The sequence below is a fragment of the Micromys minutus genome (assembly GCF_963924665.1).
Source record: "Micromys minutus genome assembly, chromosome: 2".
In the NCBI taxonomy this organism is placed as follows: Eukaryota; Metazoa; Chordata; class Mammalia; order Rodentia; family Muridae; genus Micromys; species Micromys minutus.
The window spans coordinates 101,819,049-101,843,784 of NC_137971.1; the positions used below are offsets into that span (position 1 = coordinate 101,819,049).

Consider the following 24,736-nt stretch of genomic DNA (forward strand, 5'->3'; position numbering starts at 1 on the left):
TTCATGGAGTTGGAAAGAGCAACTTGCAAATTCAACTGGAACAACAAAAAACCTAGAATATCAAAATGTATTCTCAACAACAAGAAAACATCTGTGGAAATCACCATCCCTGACCTCAAGCCATATTACAAGGCAATTGTATTAAAAACCACATGGTGCTTGTACAGTGATAGGCAGGTACATCAATGGAACAGAATAGAAGATCCAGAAATGAACTCGCACACATTTGGTCAGTTGATATTTGACAAAGGAGCAGTAAACATTCAATGGAAAGAGGACAGCCTCTTCAACAAATGGTGTTGGCTCAACTGGCAGTCAGCATGCATAAAAATGAAAATAGACCCTTTATTAAGTCTTTGTAAAAATCTCAAGTGCAAGTGGATCAAAGAAGTCCACATTAAACCAGGTACACTGGAAGTATTAGAAGAGAAATTGGTTAAAACCTAGAACACTAGCACAAGAAAAAATTTCCTGAACAGAACACCAGTGGCTTGTGCTCTAAGACCAAAAATTGAGAAATGGGACTTAATGAGATTGCAAAGTTTCTGTAAGGCTATGTACACTGTCAAAAAAAAAAAAAAAAAAAAAAAAAAAACAAACAAACAAACAAACAAACAAAAAAAAAAACAACGGCAGCCAACAGATTGCGAAAAAATCTTTCCCAACCTCACATCTGATAGAGGTCTAATAGCCAATATATACAAAGAACTTAAGAAGCTAGACTCCAGAGAATCAAACAATCCCATTAAAAATGAGGTACAGAGCTAAACAAAGAACTCTTAATTGAAGAATATCAAATGGCTGAGAAGCATCTAAGAAAGTGCTCAACATCTCCAGTCACCTAGGAAATGCAAATCAAAACAATTTTGAGATTACACTTCACACCAGTCAGAATGGCTAAGATGAAAAACTCAGATGGCAGCAGATGCTGGCGAGGATGGGGAGAAAGAGGAATACTTTTCCACTGCTGGTGGGGTTGTAAGCTGGTACAACCACTCTGGAAATCAGTCTGGCTGTTCCTCAGAAAATTGGATATAGTCCTACCTGAAGATCTAGTTATTCCACTTATGGGCATATACCCCAAAGATGCTCCAACTTACAATAAAGACATGGTGCTCCTCCATGTTCATAGCAGCCCTATTTATAATAGCCAGAAGCTGGAAATAACCCAGATGTCTTTCAGTAGATAAATGGATACAAAATTTGTGGTATATTTAGGTATTAGAAACAATGACTTTATGAAATTTCTAGGAAAATGGATGTATCTAGGGAATATTATCCTGAGTGAGGTAACTCAATAACTAAAGAACAGACATAATATGCAGTCACTGATAATTGGATAGTAACTCCAGAAAGCTCTGAATTCCCAAGAAACAACTGACAGATCATATGAAGTTCACAAAAAGAAAGGCCAAAAAGTAGAACCCTCAGTCCTTTGGGGAAAAAAAAACAATAACAAGCAAACAACAACAACAACAACAACAACAACAAATGTATAGCACCCACTCTGAATGGGATACATGTAGATCTTAAATCATTAATAACCCGAGAAGTAAAAAGATAACCTTGTGGCAAATTTTGGTATTTAATAATCATTATGTCTAATCTATACACACCAAATTTTTTTTGACTATTTCCACGTTACATTTTGTTTTACATATACTTTATGCTTATGGTAACTAGTAAGATTTCAATGCACACTACCAAACCATTAAAAAAATCAAGTACTGACAAATATATATATTCATATAGTTTTATGCCAAAATGCTTTTAAACATCTGTACATGTATCTACCTTAAAAAATAAAGTTGTTAGAATAAAAAGAAAATAAAACAAAATAGTCTTTTATTAAACAACAATAAACTGGTTGTCCGTGGACAAAGCATAAGACACTTTCAAAGAACACAGTGAATCACAAGGTAGGAATATCTGAGAAAGATTCACAGAAGCAGGTAAAGCCTTGAGCTACGTGCTGGACCAATACTAGGACTGTGACTATTAGGGAAGCACAGGAAAGTAGCCATTGTGGAGGTTCAGGGAAGCCAGAGGGCACTGAATAGAGCAGCAGAACAAAGGTGAAATACAGGGTCCTGCTTGAAGGGAGAAGCCAGTTAATAACTCAGAACAAAGGTGTAGGTTTAGTGAATGAAAATTCTTTTCTTCATCCTGTATTGCTTTCCCATGAGTTTCTTTCTACTGCATTATAGCTTCATATTAGCGACACTTGCAGGATAAAGCCATAATTTACCCTCTGTGCACCTTGTCTTAGATCAAATGTTAGGTGGAATAAAGCTTGTTTTCAATTTTTTTTGTGTGTACAATTTTTGCATTTGTATTTTAGACCAGCTCCTCAGCATGCAAAGCACTACTGGATGACATATAGGCTGGTTTTACAGCAAAATTATCCATTCTGTGAGTTATTGCTAGCCCATGTTGTCTCTAAAGTTCTCAATTACATGCTCTAACTGGTTAACATTATCATAGTTAATAATATGAACTTATGAAATTACTTTGATATCAGCAGTATCAAAGATAAGCCTGCCAAAACCTTCGAAGGGTTTCGTTCCTAAGCCTACACAGTAAATCCCGTACTGAGGCATCAGTTTAGAGCGGGAAGCATGGGGGACAATGGAACATTGTCCTGCCTGCTAAAGGCAATTGTCAAGTGTGTTTCCTTAGTTTTTGAAAGTGTTCAGAGAATTTCTACACATACTTACAAAACAAGCATCTTAGAATAGTAGAAAAGAGAAGAATTTAGCAAAACAGCAGCTACAGAAAAAGCACAAAGGCAAAAATCTAAGTTGTATTTTGCTTTTCTCTGTCACTTATGGAGAAGATGATGGCAGATTAAGGCAACCCTGTTCCATAGCTATCCAGGAAGAGAAACCAGACTTCAACATACATATGTGAGGTGTACTTATCAAATGGAGAAACAGGAAAGGTTATAGCATCTCTGTTGAAGTTTGGTCTTGCCGTTTATTGTAATGCTAAGTGTGGGGCCTCCAAGACTTGGAGTCAGCACATAGACCAAAGTGATGTTATGTTATTATATATATATATCAAATTTATGAGTGAGTCATAGCTAGTCTGTTCTACTTGGGTTTCAAATATTGGTGGATAACAAAGCCTAAGTTCACAGACTTCTGGAAAGAGAATGAGCCATAAAAGAAAGATTTTGGTTGTCTTGTATGAAGGTAGTTGAAGGGAAGAGACAGGGGTAGCACAAGAATCCTGCCTGCTGATTCCAGAAGGCCTGAGAGCATAGGTGACAAGAACAATTTAAATGCCTTATTTCAGACAAACGGGCTCTTCGGTCCAGCAATGTTGCTCATTAGTACAGTGTGTGCTTTAGTACCATGATTTTAGGAAGTAGGCATCACATTCAGAAGAAAATTTAAATCTTACTAAGGCTTTTGTTCAATGGAGGATGATGGATAGCAACATTGTGAGTCTGTGTTTCATTCGAAACGTATTCCTTAATTTTGCCCCAAAGAAGTAGAATTTTGGCAATAAAGCGTAGTCTTCTATGGATTTGGAGAGACATTGAACTAGAGAGCATTTACAAGTCCAGAAATGACATATAAGTTTGTTCAGCCTGTAGTTAGACCTCATGTGTCCCTGGAGAAAAGGTTCCAAGCCCATGTAGACAACATTATCATGTTGCAATATCAAAAGGTTGCAAACTTTTTAGGACAATATTGCAAATTATGCTTGTAACTTTGTCTGTGGTTGGAGAAGAGCTTACTAAGAGTGCAGTTTAAATGTTGGAAGCATAGGCCCATCATTGGCACTGCTCCTTTACCACAGCACTGGGGAGGCAGAGGCAGGTGTGTCTCTATGAGTCTGAAGGCAACTTGTTCTATAGGGTGAGTCCCAGGACAGTTACGGGTACACAGAAAAACTGTGTCTCCAAAATGAAACAAGCAAACAAACAAAAGTGGAAAGAGGAAGGAAAGGGGCTGCTGTACCCAGTAGATCATTGTGTTTCATTTCAAGCTAAATCTAGCCATTTGACTCAGGCAATATTCCGATGGATATTAGCGCCCCTTACCCCATGTTTCTGTTCGTGTGTATACCCATTATTGCTTATTTTAATTACCATAATAAATTAGCATAACTCCTTTAAAACTATCCTGCCAGCACATGCCCCTATAACAGCACCTGTCATGCAGGCCTGCCACTGTTTTCCTCACTACTGTGCTTTCCTCAAGGTTAGGAGTCCTTTCAGCTGAGGGCTATGATGCATTTGTCTTTGTATTCTCAACACAAAGCACAGGGCTTTAGCAGGCTTATTCAATACAGGAATAGGTAAATGAATAGTTACTTAAATATTCTTCACTTATACTGCCCTTAGAAAGGACGTAGGATTTAATGTTTGCTAGGCACACAGTTGGACACTAGGGATCAAGGAAGTGATCAAAGCAGTCCTGTTCAAATGGTTTATTGTTTAGGGGTGTTGACAGATAAATATAACAATAACAATAAAAATCTAACAATAAAAATCCTAAGGGCATCACAAAGATAAAGCAAGAATTTCTTTTCTTAGCTGACAGCATGAGGAAAGTGTCCAGATCCAGTGCAGAGGATGCATCCTTTGAGTTCCATTGCACGGATTACAGATGTGGATATGCGGGTGAATGGGACCTGCCATTGCCATGGCACAGCAAGCTAAGTCTGCTTGTGAAGAGGGGGGAGTGGGATAAGAGGAGAAGCCTGATGAATGTCCACAAAGAGAATCAGTGGGATGGTGTTTTAACTGGGAAGTAAAAGAAGAGGTGCTCTAACAGAAAGAAAGAGATGTGGGAGACAGGAGGACGGGTCAGGACAGTGAGACTTAGAAGGCGTCCCATGAGCTGCAGTATGGGGCTCAGAGTGAAGGTGTATCAAATCTGCAGTAGAAACAAGGGGGAGGCACTTCAGATGAGTCCTGATTCCAGTGGGAGCTATAATGGAGGCAATGTGAAAAAGATGCTGAACAACCTTTCAGGATGCTTAAAGAGCTAGACATCAATTTGTTGGGATGTATTAAGAGGGAAGTGTCTGGATGCCAAAACTAGATAAGTGCTTGTCTTATAAGGAGACAGGATCTTTTCACATATAGATCCATTAATTGCCCACAAGGGGTACGTGAGATACTCTTTTCTTCATCAGATGGACTAGCAACTTAGAACACTGAATGGCCATACAGAGTGACGTCAGGATTTACACATCTGAACTCAGTCACATTCTCCTAAGTGTGATGCCACAGTGTTAGTGATTATTAAGACAGTGGTTTAAATAGAACAAAATAATCTGAAAAGAAAAAACATGACTGTTCTTTGTAATATACTTTAGGTTATACCAGTAACTATATCTGAAGAGTATTTAGATGTATGAATTGAAACCTAGGTAAGACGTAGTCACTGAAAGCCAGGAGGCATGAAAGTTGATTGAAATCTAGGGACAGGCACACATCCCAATGGTGAGGATATGAAAAGTCAGAGGAAAAGTCATTGCTGAGTGTAATGGATGAGTAGAGATAAAGAGGAAAACTGTTAAAGGGGCAGAGAGTAAAAGATTAGTCCTAGACATGGACTATATACTCATAAGTAGTATGTGGATTCAAAAAGGGAGGTGGGCTTGCAGGGGTTGTAAAAAGCAAACATCAGGAATAAGTGTGCACCAAGATAAAATGCAAGTTTCACAATGTTCCCACTGGATTTAGAAACTGAAGTTTGATGACTTTTGGAAATTTATTATGAGGACTCATAAAAGCTCTCAATTTCTGAAGAGCAAATGGAATGCAGAAGGGGAGATGAGTCGTCAAGGTGGAAGGAATGGTATCACTGTGAGTGTGTGTGTGTGTGTGTGTGTGTGTGTGTGTGTGTGTGTGTTCCACAAGCAAACGTAAGTGTTGTGCAGGGTTACTACTCACAGGGTCCAAAGCTTACTATTTGCTTAGGCTGTCTAGCTGGTGATCTCTATGCATCTGCCTGTCTCTGCTCTTTAATACTACGGCCACCAGCATGGTGGCCATGTCTGGCTTTTTATTTGGATGTAGGAGGCTTCAAATTTATGTCTTCATGCTTTAAAAGCAAGCCCTCTTATCCACTTCAGACCCATAATCTCAACCCCTAGTCTACCAACTATTATCTTTAACAGTAAGATTGGAATAAAAAAGGCCAAGCATGTAGATTTTGTGCAGGGTTAGTAATTCTGTTTATAGACCACTGAACAGAATACAAGTACTTATTAAACAAAAACTATGTAATAATTTTTTTAAAATAAAAAAGTGTAAAGAGCATCAGCCCTTTTAAATAACTTATCTCAATAATCTGTCAGAATAGGCACATCCTATAAATTTCTCTCTAGTTAAGTAAATTTTTGTTATTTTATTTGAATATTTAAGGTCATAGGGCATAATCTTCCATCCATTGTGGCTATATGAATTCATTAACTCTTTAATAAAGTTTTAACAGGTGATCGAATTATCTGCACAACTATACAATTTAGAGTAGTTTCTGATATTGTTGAACTTACTGTTTTCAATGTTTTAAGAGCTTAGACACAATCTTTTGTTTGAAAATCCTTTCTGGCCATATATGTGTGACTTACACATAACTTAGTGCCCAGAGGTGTAATATGAACGTTAGGTCTATTTGTAACACACTTCCCTTTTCCTTCCATAGTGGGTGCAAGGAGCATTAGCAGGGAATAGGATTCCTTTACCTTATCAAGTACTGACATTTGCTTAACATGCTGAGCAAATGTTCAGAATGACCGGTGCTGAAAATAAAGTCCATTTGCACATCTTAATCTGTTCCTTTTCAATCCTCTAAGTTTGTTGAATTGATTTTTGTTTGATTACCCTTTACAGGGTCAATCAGAGTAGCTGAGAAGGTTCTATCTAAGTGCCCTTACTGTTTCTTAGAAACCGGAATAGTGCACATTCAACAATCCAAATTCCGCAAGACATGTCAAAGGAATGCATGTATGGTAGGACCTCACTAGGCACTCTGCCCATGAAGTACAAATGAACATAACTTAAACAACAACAACAAAAACAGAATGTCACTTTTGACTGTGACAGCAGACATGTAGATGAACTCTGGTTTTGGTGGCCTGATTCAGAAGTCATCAACAAAACAAAAACAAAAACAAAACAAGAAAAAACACAAAACGAAGGATGAAAATTAGCCTGGCTGAATTATTCCCTTCCATCTACTGCATCTTATGTCTTCTGCCTAGGTGTCGACATAAATTCTGCCTTTGAACCTTGAGACTGTCGGTTACTAGTCGTGGGACCCCGTCCACTCTGCTCATGAGTGCCATGAACAACTGACAGAAAGATAGCCTTGTTTAATCTCACATAGAATTATAATTGGAGAAGTTGTTGATTGTATATAACGTTTTATGTAGGTAATCCATTGAGAAATAATTACATAAGTGAACAAAATACGTATTTTTATATAGTGAAGGTGCCATGCAGCACAAAAAGAAAACAATCTTGTCATTTAGATAATGCTAAAGCTTGTTACTTCTCAAGTCATCACCAACAGAATTTCATGGGAAAGAACTGTAAAGCATGTGCAGCCTTCTTAGTAACCTTCTCTTGGACTCATTAAGAAAGCGCGTGTCCAATAAGTGACATGTGGGAATAATAAAAAGCTGAGTGGGAAGCAAATGTGGCTGTCTTCTCATTGAGAGAAAGAATATTCCATGGCTTTCTGTGATGGAGTTTCATTATGACAGGGATAAGGGATAAATCAGAAGACCCTTTTTAAAAGAATGCAAAAAAAAAAAAAAAGTCAACTCTAAGAAACAAAGCAGGAGAGACAGCAAGAATTGGGGCCCCCATGATGTATAGAAAGTTTCTGGCTAGATCTTCAGAAGACACCATCTATGAATGGCGGACGCCTCACTGGGTAAGGCATTCTTTCCATCTATATGATCGGAGTCAGTCTCCATCTTTCTTAAGGTAACTGCTCAACTCTGGGACTATAAAAGTAGATCATCTTTTGAGACAGAAAACGTCCTCAAAACTGAATGTTAATAATGCCCAACCAAAATATCCTGTGCCCATCTTGTCTATTTCCCTGCTGGAGACGCAGTCTAGATGAAAGGCTGATTTTATGGGTCACAAGGACCCCAGAGGAAAGCGCTATATTACTAAAATCAGGGCAGTGAGTATGGTTGAGACGGGAAGAGAAATGCTCTGGAAAATTGAAGGAGACAAGGAAGGCCATTCCTTCTCCCTTGAGGCAAACCTCCTTGAGGACCATTAGTCTCACACAGCAATGGTCCAGGGGTATATGGGGATCTGCAGAAGGTCGTTTGGACTCCTGATTGACTGGAAAGTAGCCATCCAGGATAGCAAGACCCTGCCCAGTGAACCTTTGTAAAGAATGGTGAGTGACTCACTTTGTGGCTTTCAGATATGGCACAGAATCTAGAAGTCTAGTCTAGGCAGGGTTCTAGCACAGACAAAGGTGGGAAAGGAAGAGATGCAGACCTGAGGTAGAGATGCAGACTCTAAGGATCTAGACAGGGACAATATGCCACAAGTTAAGTAAGATGTTGTAAGCGAGGAGAACATTGTGGGAAGACATTGAAGAAAATGGGGGGCTACATTGTGGGAATAGCTGAGGTTATGTATGAAGTCACCAGGTGGCATTGTAAAGAAAGAAGGACAAGGTACAGCAGTCTAGTAGTTATAATGGGATCTGCTCAGGAGCTTTCATCTTTCACCTTTCTCCCCTGCATCCCCGTTCCCATGATCAGGTTAACATGCACCCAATACTAACAGATTTCACTTACAAGAAAAATAGTACCTTCTTGAATAGATGCTGCTCTGAGCTTGCAAGTGTCAGGTACAGAGAAAAAGAGGCTATGACCTGACTTTCAGCTTCTACACCAGACTCCTGAATGCCTGAAATTCAGTGAATATATCAGGAGAAACCCCACTAGACCCAAAATAAGTAGGAAGAAAAGAAAAAAAAAAAAGCAGCACACACACACACACACACAAACTTGTGCACACATCAGCACACAAATATACAAAAATGCATACATATGTGTGCAAGAACATACATGTGTTAACACATAAACACACAAACTAACACACATGTGCATCCATGTGCACCTGCATACACATATCTGCATACACAAGTGTATAGAGACACACACATTTGAAATAATACAAAATAAACATGTACATATTTTCTTTCTAACACGAATGGCTGTTGACACTTTAGACATAAGACCCCATTTTGATCCTGTCACTAAAGCTTCTGAGAACAAGATTCAGTCACATTTGGGTTAAGGATCTGAACATGCTCCAGTTGAGTACTTGACACGTATTAGTGGTCTGAGATACAGTTTCTTCATCTGGAAAACATGAAGTTTGGAGTAAAATGCATGGTCTGACCCTCATCTCTGAACTGTTAGCTTCTTTATCTCTTAATCTATAATTTTCGTAGACATGTATTATTTTCACCATTGTGCCCGAGTCACAATAAAGGAAGCAGGACAGTAAGTGCCCGAGGGAGATGGAAGTGGAAATGATAAATAAGATTCCCATCTATTACCCCAAAGCTGGGTCATCTGTTCTCTTCAGTGGGTGTTCACAAGACTATCTGCTGTGGAAGATGGATCCGTGATCAGATTCAACCTGAAAGCTGTTTACCGGACCCCAGGCTGTGGCACAGGTATCTTTCTTATAATGTGAAGAAAGGTGTGTCCCACCTTGGCAGTGACCATTTTAAAGCAGATCATACAGCCAGGCACTGTAGGATACACCTGTAACAGCATCACCCGGAAGCCCAAGGCAGGGAGATCTGTTTGAGGCCAGTCAGCGTTGTTACATTGTGAGACCCTATGTTGGGGGAAGGGACTAATTAAAACATTATCCTTTAATATGCATAAGGTCTGCCAACCAAATTAAAGGCTTGAAAAAGCTGCACGAACAAAGTCATTTTAATCTCATAACAAAGATGAAACATTCTACATTTGAAAACATTTGAACACCTCTCTGAGTGCAGGTAAGTCTGCACAGCAGTACTCACACACTGCCAAACCCTCCATCTGTCTGCTTCGTCATTCACGGCACTCACAATTAGGTCACGAATGAGAGGAGCTTTTGGTAGTAGTATTGTAAGAAGAAAGTCATTTAAATCTTTTATCCTGAGGTGTCTTTGTCATAGGGAGATCATATGTCACTGTTTATCAGGGTTGCTCTCAGCACTTCATGTGTAACCACTAAATCTCCCTAGAGACGTAGGTGAATGAATACTATCTGGCTGCTCCTTTACTCATGAGGAAGCTAATGACCAAAAATAATTACAAATCAGCATCTGAGTAGCTTCAGTGACTGAATTAACATGGGGTCTTAAAGTGTCAACAGCCATAGAAAGAAAATATGTGCATGTTTATTTTGTATTATTTCAAGTGTGTGCACATGTGTATGCAGATGTGTATGCAGATGTGTATATGCATGTGTACATGGATGCACATACTTGTGTTTGTTTCTGTGTTGGCATACATATGTGGATGCACACATATGTGTGTATTTGTATACATGTGTTCTGCTATGTGCAAACTATCCACTTATAGAGATTGTTGTGGAGTCAGAATTCCAATCTTCCTAAGACTGAATTTAAAGATTCTGCTCCCATCTATATACTAATTATTTATTAGTTTTCTTCTTCTCTATCATCGGTCTATCCATCATCTATCTGTCTGTCTATCATAACAACAGTTAAGTGGTGGACAGTTTTCCTCAGGCATAATTCATTATTCAGAGTGTGATCTAATTTAAAGATTCATGCCAAGTACAGAATAGATTCTAGAACTGGCCCACCCAGGTTCAAATTCTATTTATGTGGAAGGTTCTTAGGAACTCAGTTTTTCCATGTGAAAACTAGATTATAAAACCACTTACCTTCTTAGGGTATCAGGGTGTTAAATGGGCTTAATTTTTTTGTAAATGGTTAACTACTAGGTAATTAGAAGATTATATGTATATATATATATATATATATATATATATACATATATATATATATATATATAATTCTATAATATATTCTAATAATAGCAATTTCTATTATTACAGTTTTTGACATCATTATATCTATTACACGATGAGTACCATAATTAATAAAATAAAATATTGATTTAATGGGAATACTATTATAAATGTAGTCTTCCAGTTTTGAGACAGTTTCACTGTGCAGTCTGGGCTCACCTGGCATTTGGCACTTGCCCTGGGTGATCAGTTATGTCTTGATTATTTCATAGTGTTTCATAGTTCCATGTATTTGTCAAAGCAGGCACCATAACATTTTCAATACAGTTGGTGCAGTCATACCTACCTATTATGCTGTATGAAGATGAAATGAATTAGTGCATATAAACTGTTGCAAACGTCTCTAATGCATGAAAACACTCCACATGCTAGTGGTTTGAATTAATATCTACAGTGTGAGTGTTACCATTTAGTGTTACTATTTCCATTCTTTTTGAGTCCTGCAATTTGTTGCTATAGTGATTTTGTATAGAACTTTCCTCCACAGAAGGTTGTTTTTGAAATTGAGTTTATACTCTGACCTCTTACCACTACCATATCATATGATGGTTGCCTAAGTAATTACATTCATTATTCCTCAAACAGAAAAAAAATATATTCTAAAGTTAAGGAAAAATATTCTTAATGTCTCAGATAGAGACATAATCTGCTTTTTCTAAAGCAGCGTATCAATTAAACATAATTATTCAATTTCAGATAGTTTTTAAACCAGAGAAGGAGTTTTGGAATGAGACCAACCTGGGTTGGTTGAAGCTCTGCCATAAGGAATTATCTGCCCCTGACTAAGCATTCCTTCCTACCCCACCTGCCAGCATTGTAAAGAGCCAGCGAGCTGGCAAGGCAGGTGTGTTCAGTGCATACTACAGAATTTTAATTGTGATTCAAAAATCTGTTTTTGATTTCCTAAAGAAAATTCTTGCTCAAGTACCAAAATGTTAAAAAACAGAAAACCATTGGGACAGATGTTAATGCTAAAGGCTTGTTTCAGAAAATGTAGCAACTGAAAAGCAAAGCATGTTTCGTTGCATTTTTTTGTACCATCAGACTGTGGAGGGAGGAGGCTAGGAATTGTATCTGGCAAGAGCAGCCTCATTTAGGTGTCAGGAACCAATGGATCTCTCCTGACTTTCCTGCCTGGGCTTAGTGAGCCTCTCATCCACAAAGGTAAGGGACACCTTTCAAAAGCAAGCTGCTATACTGGTTTAGGGAGAGCAGTGCCTTAGGAGCCCTATCCCAACGTCTCTCCCTCTGTTTAAATGAAAGACAAGCTGAACAATTCTTATATTCTACATATCTTTAAAGTAGGTATGGAAGTCAATGGTTTGTTTCTGTCTTCTCTACTGCTGTTATCTCTCAGATTGTGTAGCATGAGTAAGGCTCAGATTTTCTATTCATAATCCACAGGTTTATGGGGCAGAGTGGATGGGGCATGTGGAGAACTGAAAGAGAAACTCACGCATGTGGCATCAGTGGTAGTGAGGTTAAAACTTCATGAGAACCAGAGTATAGAACTGAGGATGCTCTGAGAAGAGTCCAGAGATTCCACTTGTTTTCTTGGAACCCACAAGTATAAACACTTTCTACCTGACATATTATAGTAAGAGAAAGCCTGACTTGTTATAATAAGAGAAAGAATTTATATGAGTTCAGAGCATGAAAAGGTGAATAAGCAGAGGGGAAAATACAGTCTAATGAGGTTAACACCAGAGTGGAAAAACTTATCTATTCCACTGTTGTTGAATGTTTACAACCATCCTATAATGAGACACCATAGATATGACTATTTCAAAACTTCTTCAACTTCTTCATGAGAAAATTGAAGGAGAGAGAAGGGGGAGAAAGGGAGAGAGGGAGAGAGGGTGAAAGAGAGAGAGAGAAAGAGAGAGAGAGAGAGAGAGAGAGAGAGAGAGAGAGAGAGAGAGAGAGAGAGAGAAGTATGTGATCAATATGGCTAAAGAAAGGAAATGAACCTAACTAGTGTAGGTACCTTTGTTGACGTCTCCATCACACGGACCACTCTGAAGAGGGTTCTAATGTCTTTTGTTTGTCTTCCCTTTCATTATTTTAAACAACCTTGTGGATTCTTTGTGATATTGTGCATCAATTGCATAAAATATTGGGTTTTCCTATGATAGTTTCATGTACGTATAACATTTTGTTGCCTTTTAAAGGAATTTTAAGTCCATTTATTAGGGAGAAAAGTGCCCCTTTCCAGATGTAATGCAGTCACCATCTAGTGAGTTTACCAAGTCAAGAATGTTTCTCCATGCTTCAACCAGTAAGTAGCATTTAACTCTTGAAAGAGTCTGAAACTATTGCTCTCTGTAGACTCAGCTCAAGTCATCGGGACATCAGCTCTGTTATGGATGACACATGCTAATTTCCCTATCTCCACATGCTTTCCACACAGTGGGATGAGCAGTCTCTTTAAATGTACGGTGCACATAGCAGTTTTAAAACTGGCCTAAACTGGCTCAGTGTATCTAGTAAGAACTGTCAAGGCAGTCCCTCTGTCATGATTTGCAGGTACCTGCGACTCCAATTTGGTCATCCTCCTGCTGCTGCACAGGACTCTCGGTACTCCCATAAGAAATCCCGAGTCTGTAAACCATCAGGCCTATTTCTTTCACTCCAAACACATTCTTCTCTAACCTCAATGATGGTTTAAGTGTCCTCCCAATAATTTCAGAAAAACCAGAGGTACAGCCTGTTTACTTTTAACTGCCATTAATTGGTAAAGTTTCTAAAGCTTAACCTCTAGGGAGATTGGTAAACCTGCTTGGAGCTTAAATGTCAAGTGAATCATCAGTTGTTCTTTGCACAAATACACTTTTAAATTTAAACACACACACATACACACACACACACACACACACACATTTATAGGGATTAGGTTCATTAGAAGAATAGGCCTGTGAACCAATTTATTACAGTGACAAATTCATCCCTTGTATGTTGTTGAGTTTAAGGGTGGAAACTATGTCTCACCCTCTTTTGAACATAAGCATGTAGGACATGACTGGCATATGATGGTCCTGTGCACAATTCTCTTCAGTAACTGGAAGTACTGGTTGGTTATTCATATAATGCTTTGAGTTTCTTTCTCATCCAAAATCCGCCAGCACATTTTAATTGGCTTTCAACTGTTTTGCCCAAGTATCTCTTTTAAACTGCAAAATAATAATAACTGAGAACATCTTTGTTAAAGAACACATGAAACTATAATGTAGATGTTGAAAAGACAGCCAAGAATACTACTCACATTGCCTCGGGGGTATCAAAGGCAATAGCTGGTTCTTTCAAAGGAGAAAACCAATTACAACATCAAACACTCCTGCTTTCTTCTTCTTTAAAGCAAAAGTGATGTACTGGATAAGCAGAGGTCTCATAGCAAAGTCACTTTTAAAAACATAGAACTTCAAATTTTCTTCAATTCTAGGCCCTCGCAGTTTCTTTGTGTACACCACCTAAAAAGTCACTCTAGATATAATCTGCATCTCTAGCCTGTGTGCCAAGTAATGTAAAAGGTGTTCCCAAGGAAAGTGTAATGCCTCTTTTACATAGGGAATCATTCAGTAGTAAGATCCACACACAGTTTATTCCTGAATCTTTGCTCTAAGTCAAAGAACCCAGAGCTTGGATTTTCCCATCGAAACTCAGATGATATAGGAAAAGGAGATCTTTTTAATCTTGTCAGTTTACATCTGTCTTTCTGGATGTCGACTTGGGGTTAAGCATAAAGATGTGATAGTTGTTTCACAGGCTAGATTTCCTTGAGCCTGCTCAAATACTCCTCTGAGGAAGTGACCGCTGTACCAATATTGATGCACTTCTCAAGCAGACTGTGGGGGAATTCACAAACGTCCTGAGAACCACATACCATCATTCACTGTAGTTTACAAGTCACATGTTTTACTCCAATAATTTTGCTTGGTCTTTTCAGCACATACCTCAGTAAAACATTTTTATGGACTAGTGTCTTGCATCTCACTGGAACGTAAAGCATGTTAGTTAGAAGGATAGATAGATACATACATTCTATAAATTTCTGTTTAGGTAGAAGATTTTAACACGCTTTAGTATTATAATGAGCAACACTAAAACAGAGACTATGGAAGGTAGGAGACTGGACTCCTCAACATAACTAGCCTATGGGATTTCTCATCTGGCTACTTCATAAAAGAGCCTAGGATATAGTGGAAAAGTAAGTTGTAGTACAGAAAATGGAACCAGAATTTTTGAACCATTCTCACAAATTACTAGTAATATTTAAAGAAATATCTACTTGAAAATGTTACTTCCCAGGGGAGAAGTAAATAAACTAAAATAAACCACTCAGCCTTCATAAAGAGCCCACAGTTGCCTAATGGGTCTGAAATGTGGACACAGAGCACTACAGTAACTTAGGTAGACATGTAACCCAAACTGAGGTCCCATGACTGTGATTTGCTCCCATTTGTAAGTCCAAATATCCATGGGATAGAGGGACACATTTGTTATGGACTGAGTAAATTAAGCTTGAGAGGAACCTAGCTCAGAAATAGGAAGCTAATTTTGCATGTCTGAAGATCATATTTCCATGTTATTATGAAGATCATATTTTTTGCTAAAAATAACAGTGTATAATTCTTAAATTGTCAGGGAGAAATATTGAGATGTGTCTGTATGTGTGTTGCTATGTGTATGTGCATGTGTGTGTGCATGCTCACAAGTGTATACACCTATGCAAGGGGAGATTACAATAAAGGACCCAATTTTTCTTTCAGGGAGCTTCTCTAACCAAATGCAGTTTAAGCTTGGATCTAAGATGACCAGAAGCTAATTAGGTGAAGTGTAGAAAAGCTTTTCAATTCAAGTGAGAAGCACGTGAAAGGGACTTAGCTAGAAATGGAACATGTTTTGAGAATAAAATGTATGTGCGTGTGAATGGTGTGGTCAACAAAAAGAAGAGGGAAATGAGGCTTCAGAGGCAGGCAGATGATAGATCATGCAGAGCCCAACTTTGCATTTTATCCTTAATGCAAAAGGGGAGAGAGATTTGATCTGTTTTAATTTAGCAGATCACGTTAGCCGCATTCACAGTAGGGCATGAGGCAGACAGGGCGTGTGGCGAGAACAATGAAGAGGCTATTGGAGTGCAGGAAGGATGGTCTTCAGTCAGGTGGTAGACTCAGAAGTAGAGGAAAGTAAGCACACTTCTGTTATTTTGAGGACAGAGTCAGTAGGTGATAGAGGTGAGGAGACCAATGTCCTAACTGTTATGCTCAGGTATTTGACTTGAGCCACAGGGCCAATGTTGATGTCACTCATTGGCCTGGAGATTGAGAAGGAGGAGCAAGTAGGTTTAAATCAGTACTTTTGCTATCAGGATGTTGGTAAAACACCCTCTAGAATGGGTGAATATATGTGTAGGTGGATAATTTTCACCCAGTGGAATAAGGGAGGTAGAGGCAAAATGAAAGAAGGGGGAAAGAGCCACCCTTAGAGTGAGCAGAAAATGGAATTCCCGAAGTTCTGGGTCAGTGTGTGTGGTCTGGGGATGGGTACAAATCACAACTGCTCAGGGCATGTGATTTGAAAAGCACACGCTGAACTCACCACAATGCTTTGACTTGCAAAACAAAGCAGGATAATGTCCTCATAAGTGATTACAGGGTATAGATAGAAGTAAATATGGTGGGTTCATGCAATGGTTAGACCCTGACAGCTCTTTAAAGAAGGGATGAATCAAGATCCTCAGTAAAGCTACAGAAATCAATGTAAAACTAAATTCCCTAAGACAGACATCGAGAACATCAAGAGTAACACCACCAAGAAAACAAAAGAAAACAAAAACCCTGGCAGTGAAGAAAAAAAGAAGACGAGAAAAAGATGAAAAGGTTTTTCCAGTGAGCTAAGATGTCTCTGACATTGTCTCTGTATTGCTGCAGGGCTCCCAGTCTGCCATGTCATCTGGCCTTTGGGCTTGAACTGTCACTTAGAGGACGATGTGACACAAATAAGGTAATTTCTGCAATCTTTATTTCCCCACTTAGAAAAGGAAAATGATCATCACATCTATTTCATAATCTGATTCAGAATTAGAGGAAATAATTTCTAAGAAAACTTTAGCACAATGCTTGGTTTAGGGAGAGTTCAGTGTTCAGAGCTGCCCATAGGGAAGTCATTGCTGCATTCTAAGTATCTTTAAGTCAGTGATACAGTCTAAGTATCTTTAAGGTTTTGATTCAGTCTCTGTTTTTCTCCCTATAGCAGCAAAGCCCCAGCTCTTCAGTTTCTAAATTGTATAAGTCACTATACCAATAAATAGATATTTTGTTAAATAGATACTTGTTAAAAAGGCAGAATTTAGTTAACATTTATAAATCACTCAGAAGTGTTGGTAAACTTAAATTAGTGCAAATGCCTAAAATTTGTCCAGTTGGTGGAACATTCAAAATTCTTTATTCATTTCTAGAAATTCTAGCTAGAACTAAACGTTTGTTATTTAATTCTCCAAAAGAGACCACTACTAACTGTTAAGTTGATTACTTAAAGCACACACACAAAAAAATAAAGATGTTTTAAAAATGAACATCCTTTTAATTATATTTCACCTTAAATCACTCTAAAATCTGTATCCTCTCAGCCCTGACAACATTATGAAGACAGTGAGTCGGAAACATAATCAAACAAGCAGCTACAGTGCATAGGAATCTTCCCACTGGGCTCTCCCTCTAGACTCACCTGCAAGTCTCTCGTGGAACACTAGATTTTACATTTCCTGCTTTGCTTTCTCTGTGATTTTGGCTACTATGGGACAACAGGGTTTTCATCCTCAAACATGTCTTAGGATATTTATGTATAGTATGTGTCGAATCGTTAGACTTATATGAATTTGCTTACAAAGTTGTTATGAAAAAACTCAGAACATTCTAAGGTCAAATTTAACCTGCATATTGATTGGCAAGATCACGATGTGGGAAATTGCTTGACCTTTCTTGGCCTTTGTATTTATATACATAGAGATGAACTAAATAAGACAACATATATAGAAAACTATCAAGTAACAAAGTATAAATATTGTTTATGTTCACTGTAGTTAGATAAAAGCAATTAATTCTATAGTCTTAGGAAAGTAGTTAATTCTTCCGGGAGTCAGTTATATGATGAAGTTAATTTAACATTCTAATTAACATGTTTGATGACTGTAATAATATGTACATATTTAGGTCAATGAATCTGAGGCACAGTGAACATTTCTTAAGTATTATTTAAAATACTCAGTGAATGTTCTCTTTCATCCCTCTAATGGTGGACATGGTGCTGGAACATTCAATTATTTCCTTATTAAACATGTGCATCTCTACATGATCATGTCTGAGGTGCTTAGTGAGCACAGCAGAAAGAACAAAAAAAAAAAAAAAAAAAAAAGCCATGTTCTTAGTTTCTCCCATCATACCATGGAAGAAGAACATTTGTCCACAAGGAAGGGACTGAGTGCAGGAAACGTGGGCGGAGACGAATTCCACCCATCCCCCCTTGTGGAAGCACATGCAACTGGAGAAGATGAGATGAGGAAGTCCATGCAGTACCTGGTCATGTCAGAGTCAGGGAGCAGGCCTAGGTGGTAGTGGGGATAGGGAGTTGAGAGAAGGAAGCTTTTGTCACACTCAACAGGGGAATAGTGCCTGGGAGAAGCAGGCTTATCACACAGTTTATTCACAGTGCTGTAAACAGGTTCCGGAGGCCTGGTGATACAAGAGGGAGAGAAAGATGCAGTTAGCAAACAGGAACACCAGTCATGCGGCGAGTAGCATCTCACTGCGTTTACAAGTAAAAACCCAATTTAATGACATTTTATCATTGTGTCCCAGTACAAACCACTGTGTATACTTATTACAGCATACATTATTTATAGATTCATTTATGCATAAATTGACTTATTCCTACCCTCTGTTGAAAGTAGATATGACACCATAAAAGTGTTTAGTGCAATGTGACCTGTGACCTGCATAGAGGGCTTTTGGAAGAGCTTCTGAAAGGGAAGTAGTTTTAGCTACGAACTTTGTCATTGTCTCCTAATGAATACTTTCATCTGCTAACAAGATACTCAAAGCAACGTGCTGACTGATACATCAGTAACTATCTGGGATCATGAAGTGACCTAGAGAATTAAAGTATATTACACAGAAAGCTGAGCATATAGGATGAGACCAAGGAGTTGGTAACACTGAGGATATTACAGTGACTCTGGCATCCTTTCACGGGGATCAAAGCCAGTTATCTAGTTACCACCTCTTGTTATATAAATAAGATATAAAATTAAGATGTACCTTAATAAAATTTAAGATTATAGCTTTAATACAAAGAAATAACTCTCAGCCTATCACAAGGACTAATAACATTTTGTTATATCTGTAGTCAACTGGAAATGATCCCAATGGAGGAAAATATAACGAATGCTATATTCTTACTGTATAATCTGGAGTGTGTAACTATTCAGAGAACTCAGTGAATCTCTGTGTTAAATCATTGATGGTGTCTGATCTAAACCACCAGCACAGAATCTTTGGAAAAAGGAGCTAATGGATATAAAACATTTCCATGATGATGTAACTTCCATATCCTATTTGCCCAGGAAATCTGATCAATTCTCAGCCTGGCATTGACTCTACACACTAAGAAAATGATGTTTCCAGTTTTCTAGTTCAGTTGTACCATATTTAAAGAAAAACAAAGCCAAAGCTGACCAATATGTGTCCCAAAACCAGCCTACCTATATTTTATTCAGCTAAATTAAAGATAAATGCTTCATTTTTGGAATACCACAATACAAGATAATGAAAACTGACATTGTACTGATCTCTGTAATCATTATTGTAGTTTTGTAATAATTATATAGCTATATAATATTTTATATTATTCACAATTAAATAATTCAGTGTTTGGGAAAAGCTGCAGTACATTTGGGTTTTGGAAAGAGGTGCTTTTTTTTCTCTTGCTTATAGTCACCCCTAATGCTCTTTCCTCATGAATTGATTACTTATCTATACTTAATCATTTATCACCCAAAGCCTTGTGAATTCAGAGGTAAGTTACTGGTGTCACAGGTTCCTTGAATTCTGTTCTTAAATCTGTCACTTCTTCCTTGTTGATACGTTATTTTAATATGGTCACATGTTAAAGACTAGACTTCTCTGACTGATGTTTTTCTTGGTTGTTAGAACACTTGATACTTGTGGACATGAACCAATGAGAAGAAACAAAGACTAAGACACAGCACTCTTGACTAAGTCCTCTTACAAGCAAACAGCAAAGTCCAAACAATGTTGAAAAGGAGGTTCATCTTTGAAACTTTTTAACCATAGCTTCATTCTAGTCCTAGAATCTTGCCATGTAGTGTGTTAAATATAAGTGCTACCCAAGCGACATTCTGAAAGCTGATGCTAGGAATGGGATAAATGTCCATGGAATCAATAGATGACATTCTTCGTTACTGAGAAAAATACTTTCTTCCTGGCTCTTCAAAGCAGCCCTAAGCTAGTCTGAGTATTTTTAGATGATCATTCAACCTAAAACTTTTCATATCATCATTAGTTCTTAGTTTATAAAGTGTTGTCATGGAAGAAATGGAAGAAAACCTTAAAGCACTGAGCAAGCAGAGTTTATGTAGCCTCTGAAGAATGAGTCCCTCCTGTTAGTCTCTAGGCAGAGTCCATTCCCACTTACATAATGTTCCTTGAAGACTATCATCCCTTAGGTCCAGAGGGTCTAATACTAGCAGCTAGCATATGAACCCTTTGTAGTTATGTCCCCTGAGACATCTCTGCAGACAGAAAAGAAATGCCAAAAACTGTCCCTTGGATGTAGTGGCTAGAATACATGTCACCATCACTCCAGTAAATGAATGCAGTGGAGATATAATTTTCTGCAGTCTGAGTCAGCCAGCCACAATGGAAGGTCCTGCTTATCTTGTTATAAGCACCCAGAATCAGAACATATGAATAAAGAAATCCAACCAAGGTGTTTGCATACTCTCCCTATTTTGTGGTTATCCTCTGGACTAGTGGAAGGGATTGTTGATGATATTAGGGAAACTGCTAAGTGAATGGATAAATAAATCATCTATCCTGCCATGTACGTACCAAAGGCCATAGAAAAACGACTTCTTGGTCTCATCTGCTGAGCCATCAGCATTTATTTGCTCATTTATGGATTTATAATTGCAGGCTCTTGTAGCGTATAATTAACACAGTCCTGGCCCTTGGTGATCTTTGTCTTCTCTGAACTCCATTAGCATTTGCTGTTTGCTTTCCTTCCTTCATATTTTTAATCACAAATGCATGCACAATTAGGGTACAATGGAAAGGAATGCAGAATCTATACCCTTTTTAGAAAAACTACTTGTCTGCAGTGCCCCCTTCTCCATCTTGATAAAAACTAAACTCAGCCCCTGCATAGCCAGTGTGACTTAGACCATTTGACTGGTAGGGATCAAAAGAAAGAGTGAAAAGCAAACACTAAAGCCAGAACTATTTGACTGGATTTTTCTATGAGAACAGGACAGTTATGAATGCCAGCAAAGAAACAGAAATGAGCTAGCAGTACAAGGAGACGATGCAGACACCCATCGGTTACTGTAGAGGTGTCTTCTGGTGAGAGAGCCTAAGCATTGCAGTCTGAGGTGTGAGGTTCACTGCCTGGAGTCTTTCTAGAATAACAACGGAGGTGTATCCCACTAGATAGCTCAGGAGGAGTATGTAGGCTATTTCACCTCCCTGATGGTTCCCTTATGACATTTGTTGTATAATGAAAATCAACTACAAGCTTCTCACCCTATACCCTTGGCAGAGCTTAGGTCAGATCTCTTGCTTGCAATTAAGAGAAAAATAAAACAGACACTTTCCGTTACTGCCAGTGGATTATGTTGCTTGGGAAAACTGCTAAAAACCTGACTCCGCAAAATCTCACAGAACCTTAGACCAGTACCAAATCAATCCTGCCCTTCAAATTCTGATATTTGGCTCATAATTGGTTCTTTTGCATGGGTTTTATTTTTAAATATTGTATGAAAGTGTTATTTTAGTGGTGATTATTCTTGGTGTCCCTTTACATTTGGCATGTGATGTGAATATCTAGTGTCTAGTTCTAGTCCCCCACAGCAAATGCTGATTAGAATGACGGGCATTTAAACAATGGAATACTGCTCAGCTACTAAAAACAAGGACACCATGAATTTTACAGGCAAACTGACACAATATCATCCCACATAAGGCAACCTAGACCTCAAAGGACATACCTTACACAGTATGCACTAACTTATAAGTGGATATTAGCTATAAAGTGTAGGATAGCCATGCTAGTTACAATATACAGATTCAATATACAGATGGCAAGGAGGGCCAAGGGAGGTTGCTTGAGTCTTTTTCAGAAAGGAGATAAAAGACATTGGCGGTAGATGGAGGAAGGGAACTGGGTGAGAGATGGGATGGGGAGGGCAACTGGGTGGTGGTGGTGGGGATTGATGTAGGGAGAACAAGAGAGAGAGAAATCACTGGTGGGCAGAGGGCTCCTTCTTTAGGACATGCCAGAGACTTGGACTGGTCTTACTTTCTCCCATGAGTTTATGGGAGTAAGTCTACCTGAGACTCCTAACAGTGGGGCATATAGAGACTAGATTGCTTACCTCTTCTAGTCAGTCAGAACATCCAGTAGAAGTAGAAAAACAGCAACTCACCCACAAAACCTTTGACTCAAAGTGTTCCTACCTGTAAGTTGTGTAGTGACAAAGATGGAACAGAGACTGAGGGAATGGCCAACCAATGACCAGTCCAATTTGAGACCCATCCATAGGAAAAAACCAATCCCTGACTCTATTAGTGATACTTTGTTATGCTTGCAGACAGGATCTTTGCATGACTGTCCTCTGAGAGATTCCACCCAGCAAATAATATAAACAGATGCAAAGACCCACTGCCAAACTTTGGATGGAGCTCAGGGAGTCTTATGGATGGGTTGGGAGAAGGACTGAGGGATCAGAAGGAGGTAGGGACTCCACAGGTAGATCAACAGAGTTAACTAACCTGGACACATGGAGGTTCCCAGAGACTGAATCACTAACCAGGAAGTAAGTTTGGGCTGGACGTAGGTCCACTGCTCATATGTAGCAGATGTGCAGTTTGGTCTTCATGTGGTTTCCCTAACAACTGGAGCAGGGGTTGTCCCTGAGTCTGTTGCCTGCCTTTGGATCCTATTCCCCTAACAGAGTGCCTTGTCTGGTTTCAGTGGGAGAGGATGCACCTAGTTCTGCAGCCACCTGATGTGCCAGAGTGAGGTGATACCCAGGGCTGGGCCCTTGAGGAACTTCCTTTCTTGGAGGAGAGGGGGAAGGAGAATAGGGGATGGAGCTGTGTGAGGGGAGGACTGGACGAAAAGGGGCTTTGAATAGTATTAAAGTGAATGAACGAATAAATAAATAAACAACTAAATAAATAAATAAATAAATAAAGTAAAACTAGGAAAAAGACAAAAGTGTGGTGAGCCTATAAGTGATCCTGATGTACACAGTACTGGAAAATTTCAAATCAAAGAGCTAAAACTAATTGTCTTTCGAGAAAACAATAGACTGACTCACAGTTTATTGACTTTTCCAACTCCTTCTCCAAGCCCTCATGCTGTCTCAGGCAGGGACTTGGATAATTCTTCTGTCAAATTTGCTTCACATGGCTCCTTTTTTTCCCTCTAGTGATTAATGCCTAGAAGCCAAGGACCAAATCTCATTTCTCTTGGCTATTCCCCTTGTTTCACTGGATGTAGTGATGTATTAAGATGGCACTGTTACAGAAAATGATGGATATGCTTTTTAGGGTGCTGTATAACTCTGGTCACAAATAATGCACCATTAAGTTTTCATAAGAGTATGTATGCGGCTCAGTGAGAGGGCAGGGTGACTGCCATCAAGACTCAGTACCATTTGCACACGGCTGAGCCCCCAGAGAAGCCTTGCAAACGCTCTCCTGCCTGAGCCCACAGTAAGACCTAAGCCTGCCACATACCCTCACCAACTGTTTAGGGAGGGAACATCTGGTGATCTCCTGAGCAGATAGGGTGGTGAACTGTGGGATCAAGTCCTCTCTAGCACAGCTAGAGACACTGGTGACTGCCATCAAGACTCAGGACCCGCCCGCAGAGGCCTGAGACTCCAGAACAGCCTTGCAAGTGCTCTTCAGCCTGAGCCCGCAGGGAGCTTGCCACACACTCTTCAGGCTGTCATGGAGTCACTGCAATCAGAACTCACTATTTGCCCACAAAGAGACAAACACACAGAAGCAATTTTCTTCCTGAGCTTACAGTCTCTCAGGTCCATACGAGAGACAGGATCCAGTCAGAGACAACAAGATCACCTATAATCACAGACAACAAGATGGCAAGAAGAAAGGGAAAGAACCTAAGCAATGAATACCAAGACAACATAGCATAATCAGAACCCAGCTCTGGTACCACAGGAAGTAGTAGATTGCCAAACACACCAGAAAAACAAGAATTAAACTTGTAATCATACTTCATGATGATGATAGAGATCTTTGAGAAGTGCATAAAAAATTCCCTTAAACAATTATAGGAGAACCAAGAGAAATCACTCAAAGAACTAGAGGAAAACACACCAAACAGATGAAGGAATTGAAAATG

General features: G+C 38.9%; 1 protein-coding gene across 19 annotated transcripts in view; it reads right to left on the reverse strand.

The window, feature by feature from the left end:
• DLG2 (discs large MAGUK scaffold protein 2) overlaps nucleotides 1-24,736 on the reverse strand; it is a gene marked incomplete at both ends in the record, with an annotated part of 1,874,976 nt that overhangs the window by 376,315 nt on the left and 1,473,925 nt on the right. For 15 of the 19 annotated variants that reach the window (XM_080912637.1, XM_080912640.1, XM_080912639.1 and 12 more), the window contains one exon: nucleotides 18,640-18,795. The exons of the other annotated variants lie outside the window; for them this stretch is intronic. In XM_080912637.1, the coding sequence (XP_080768763.1) occupies nucleotides 18,640-18,795 (156 nt within the window). The remainder of the gene's footprint in view (nucleotides 1-18,639; nucleotides 18,796-24,736) is intronic. 19 annotated transcript variants of the gene reach the window in all.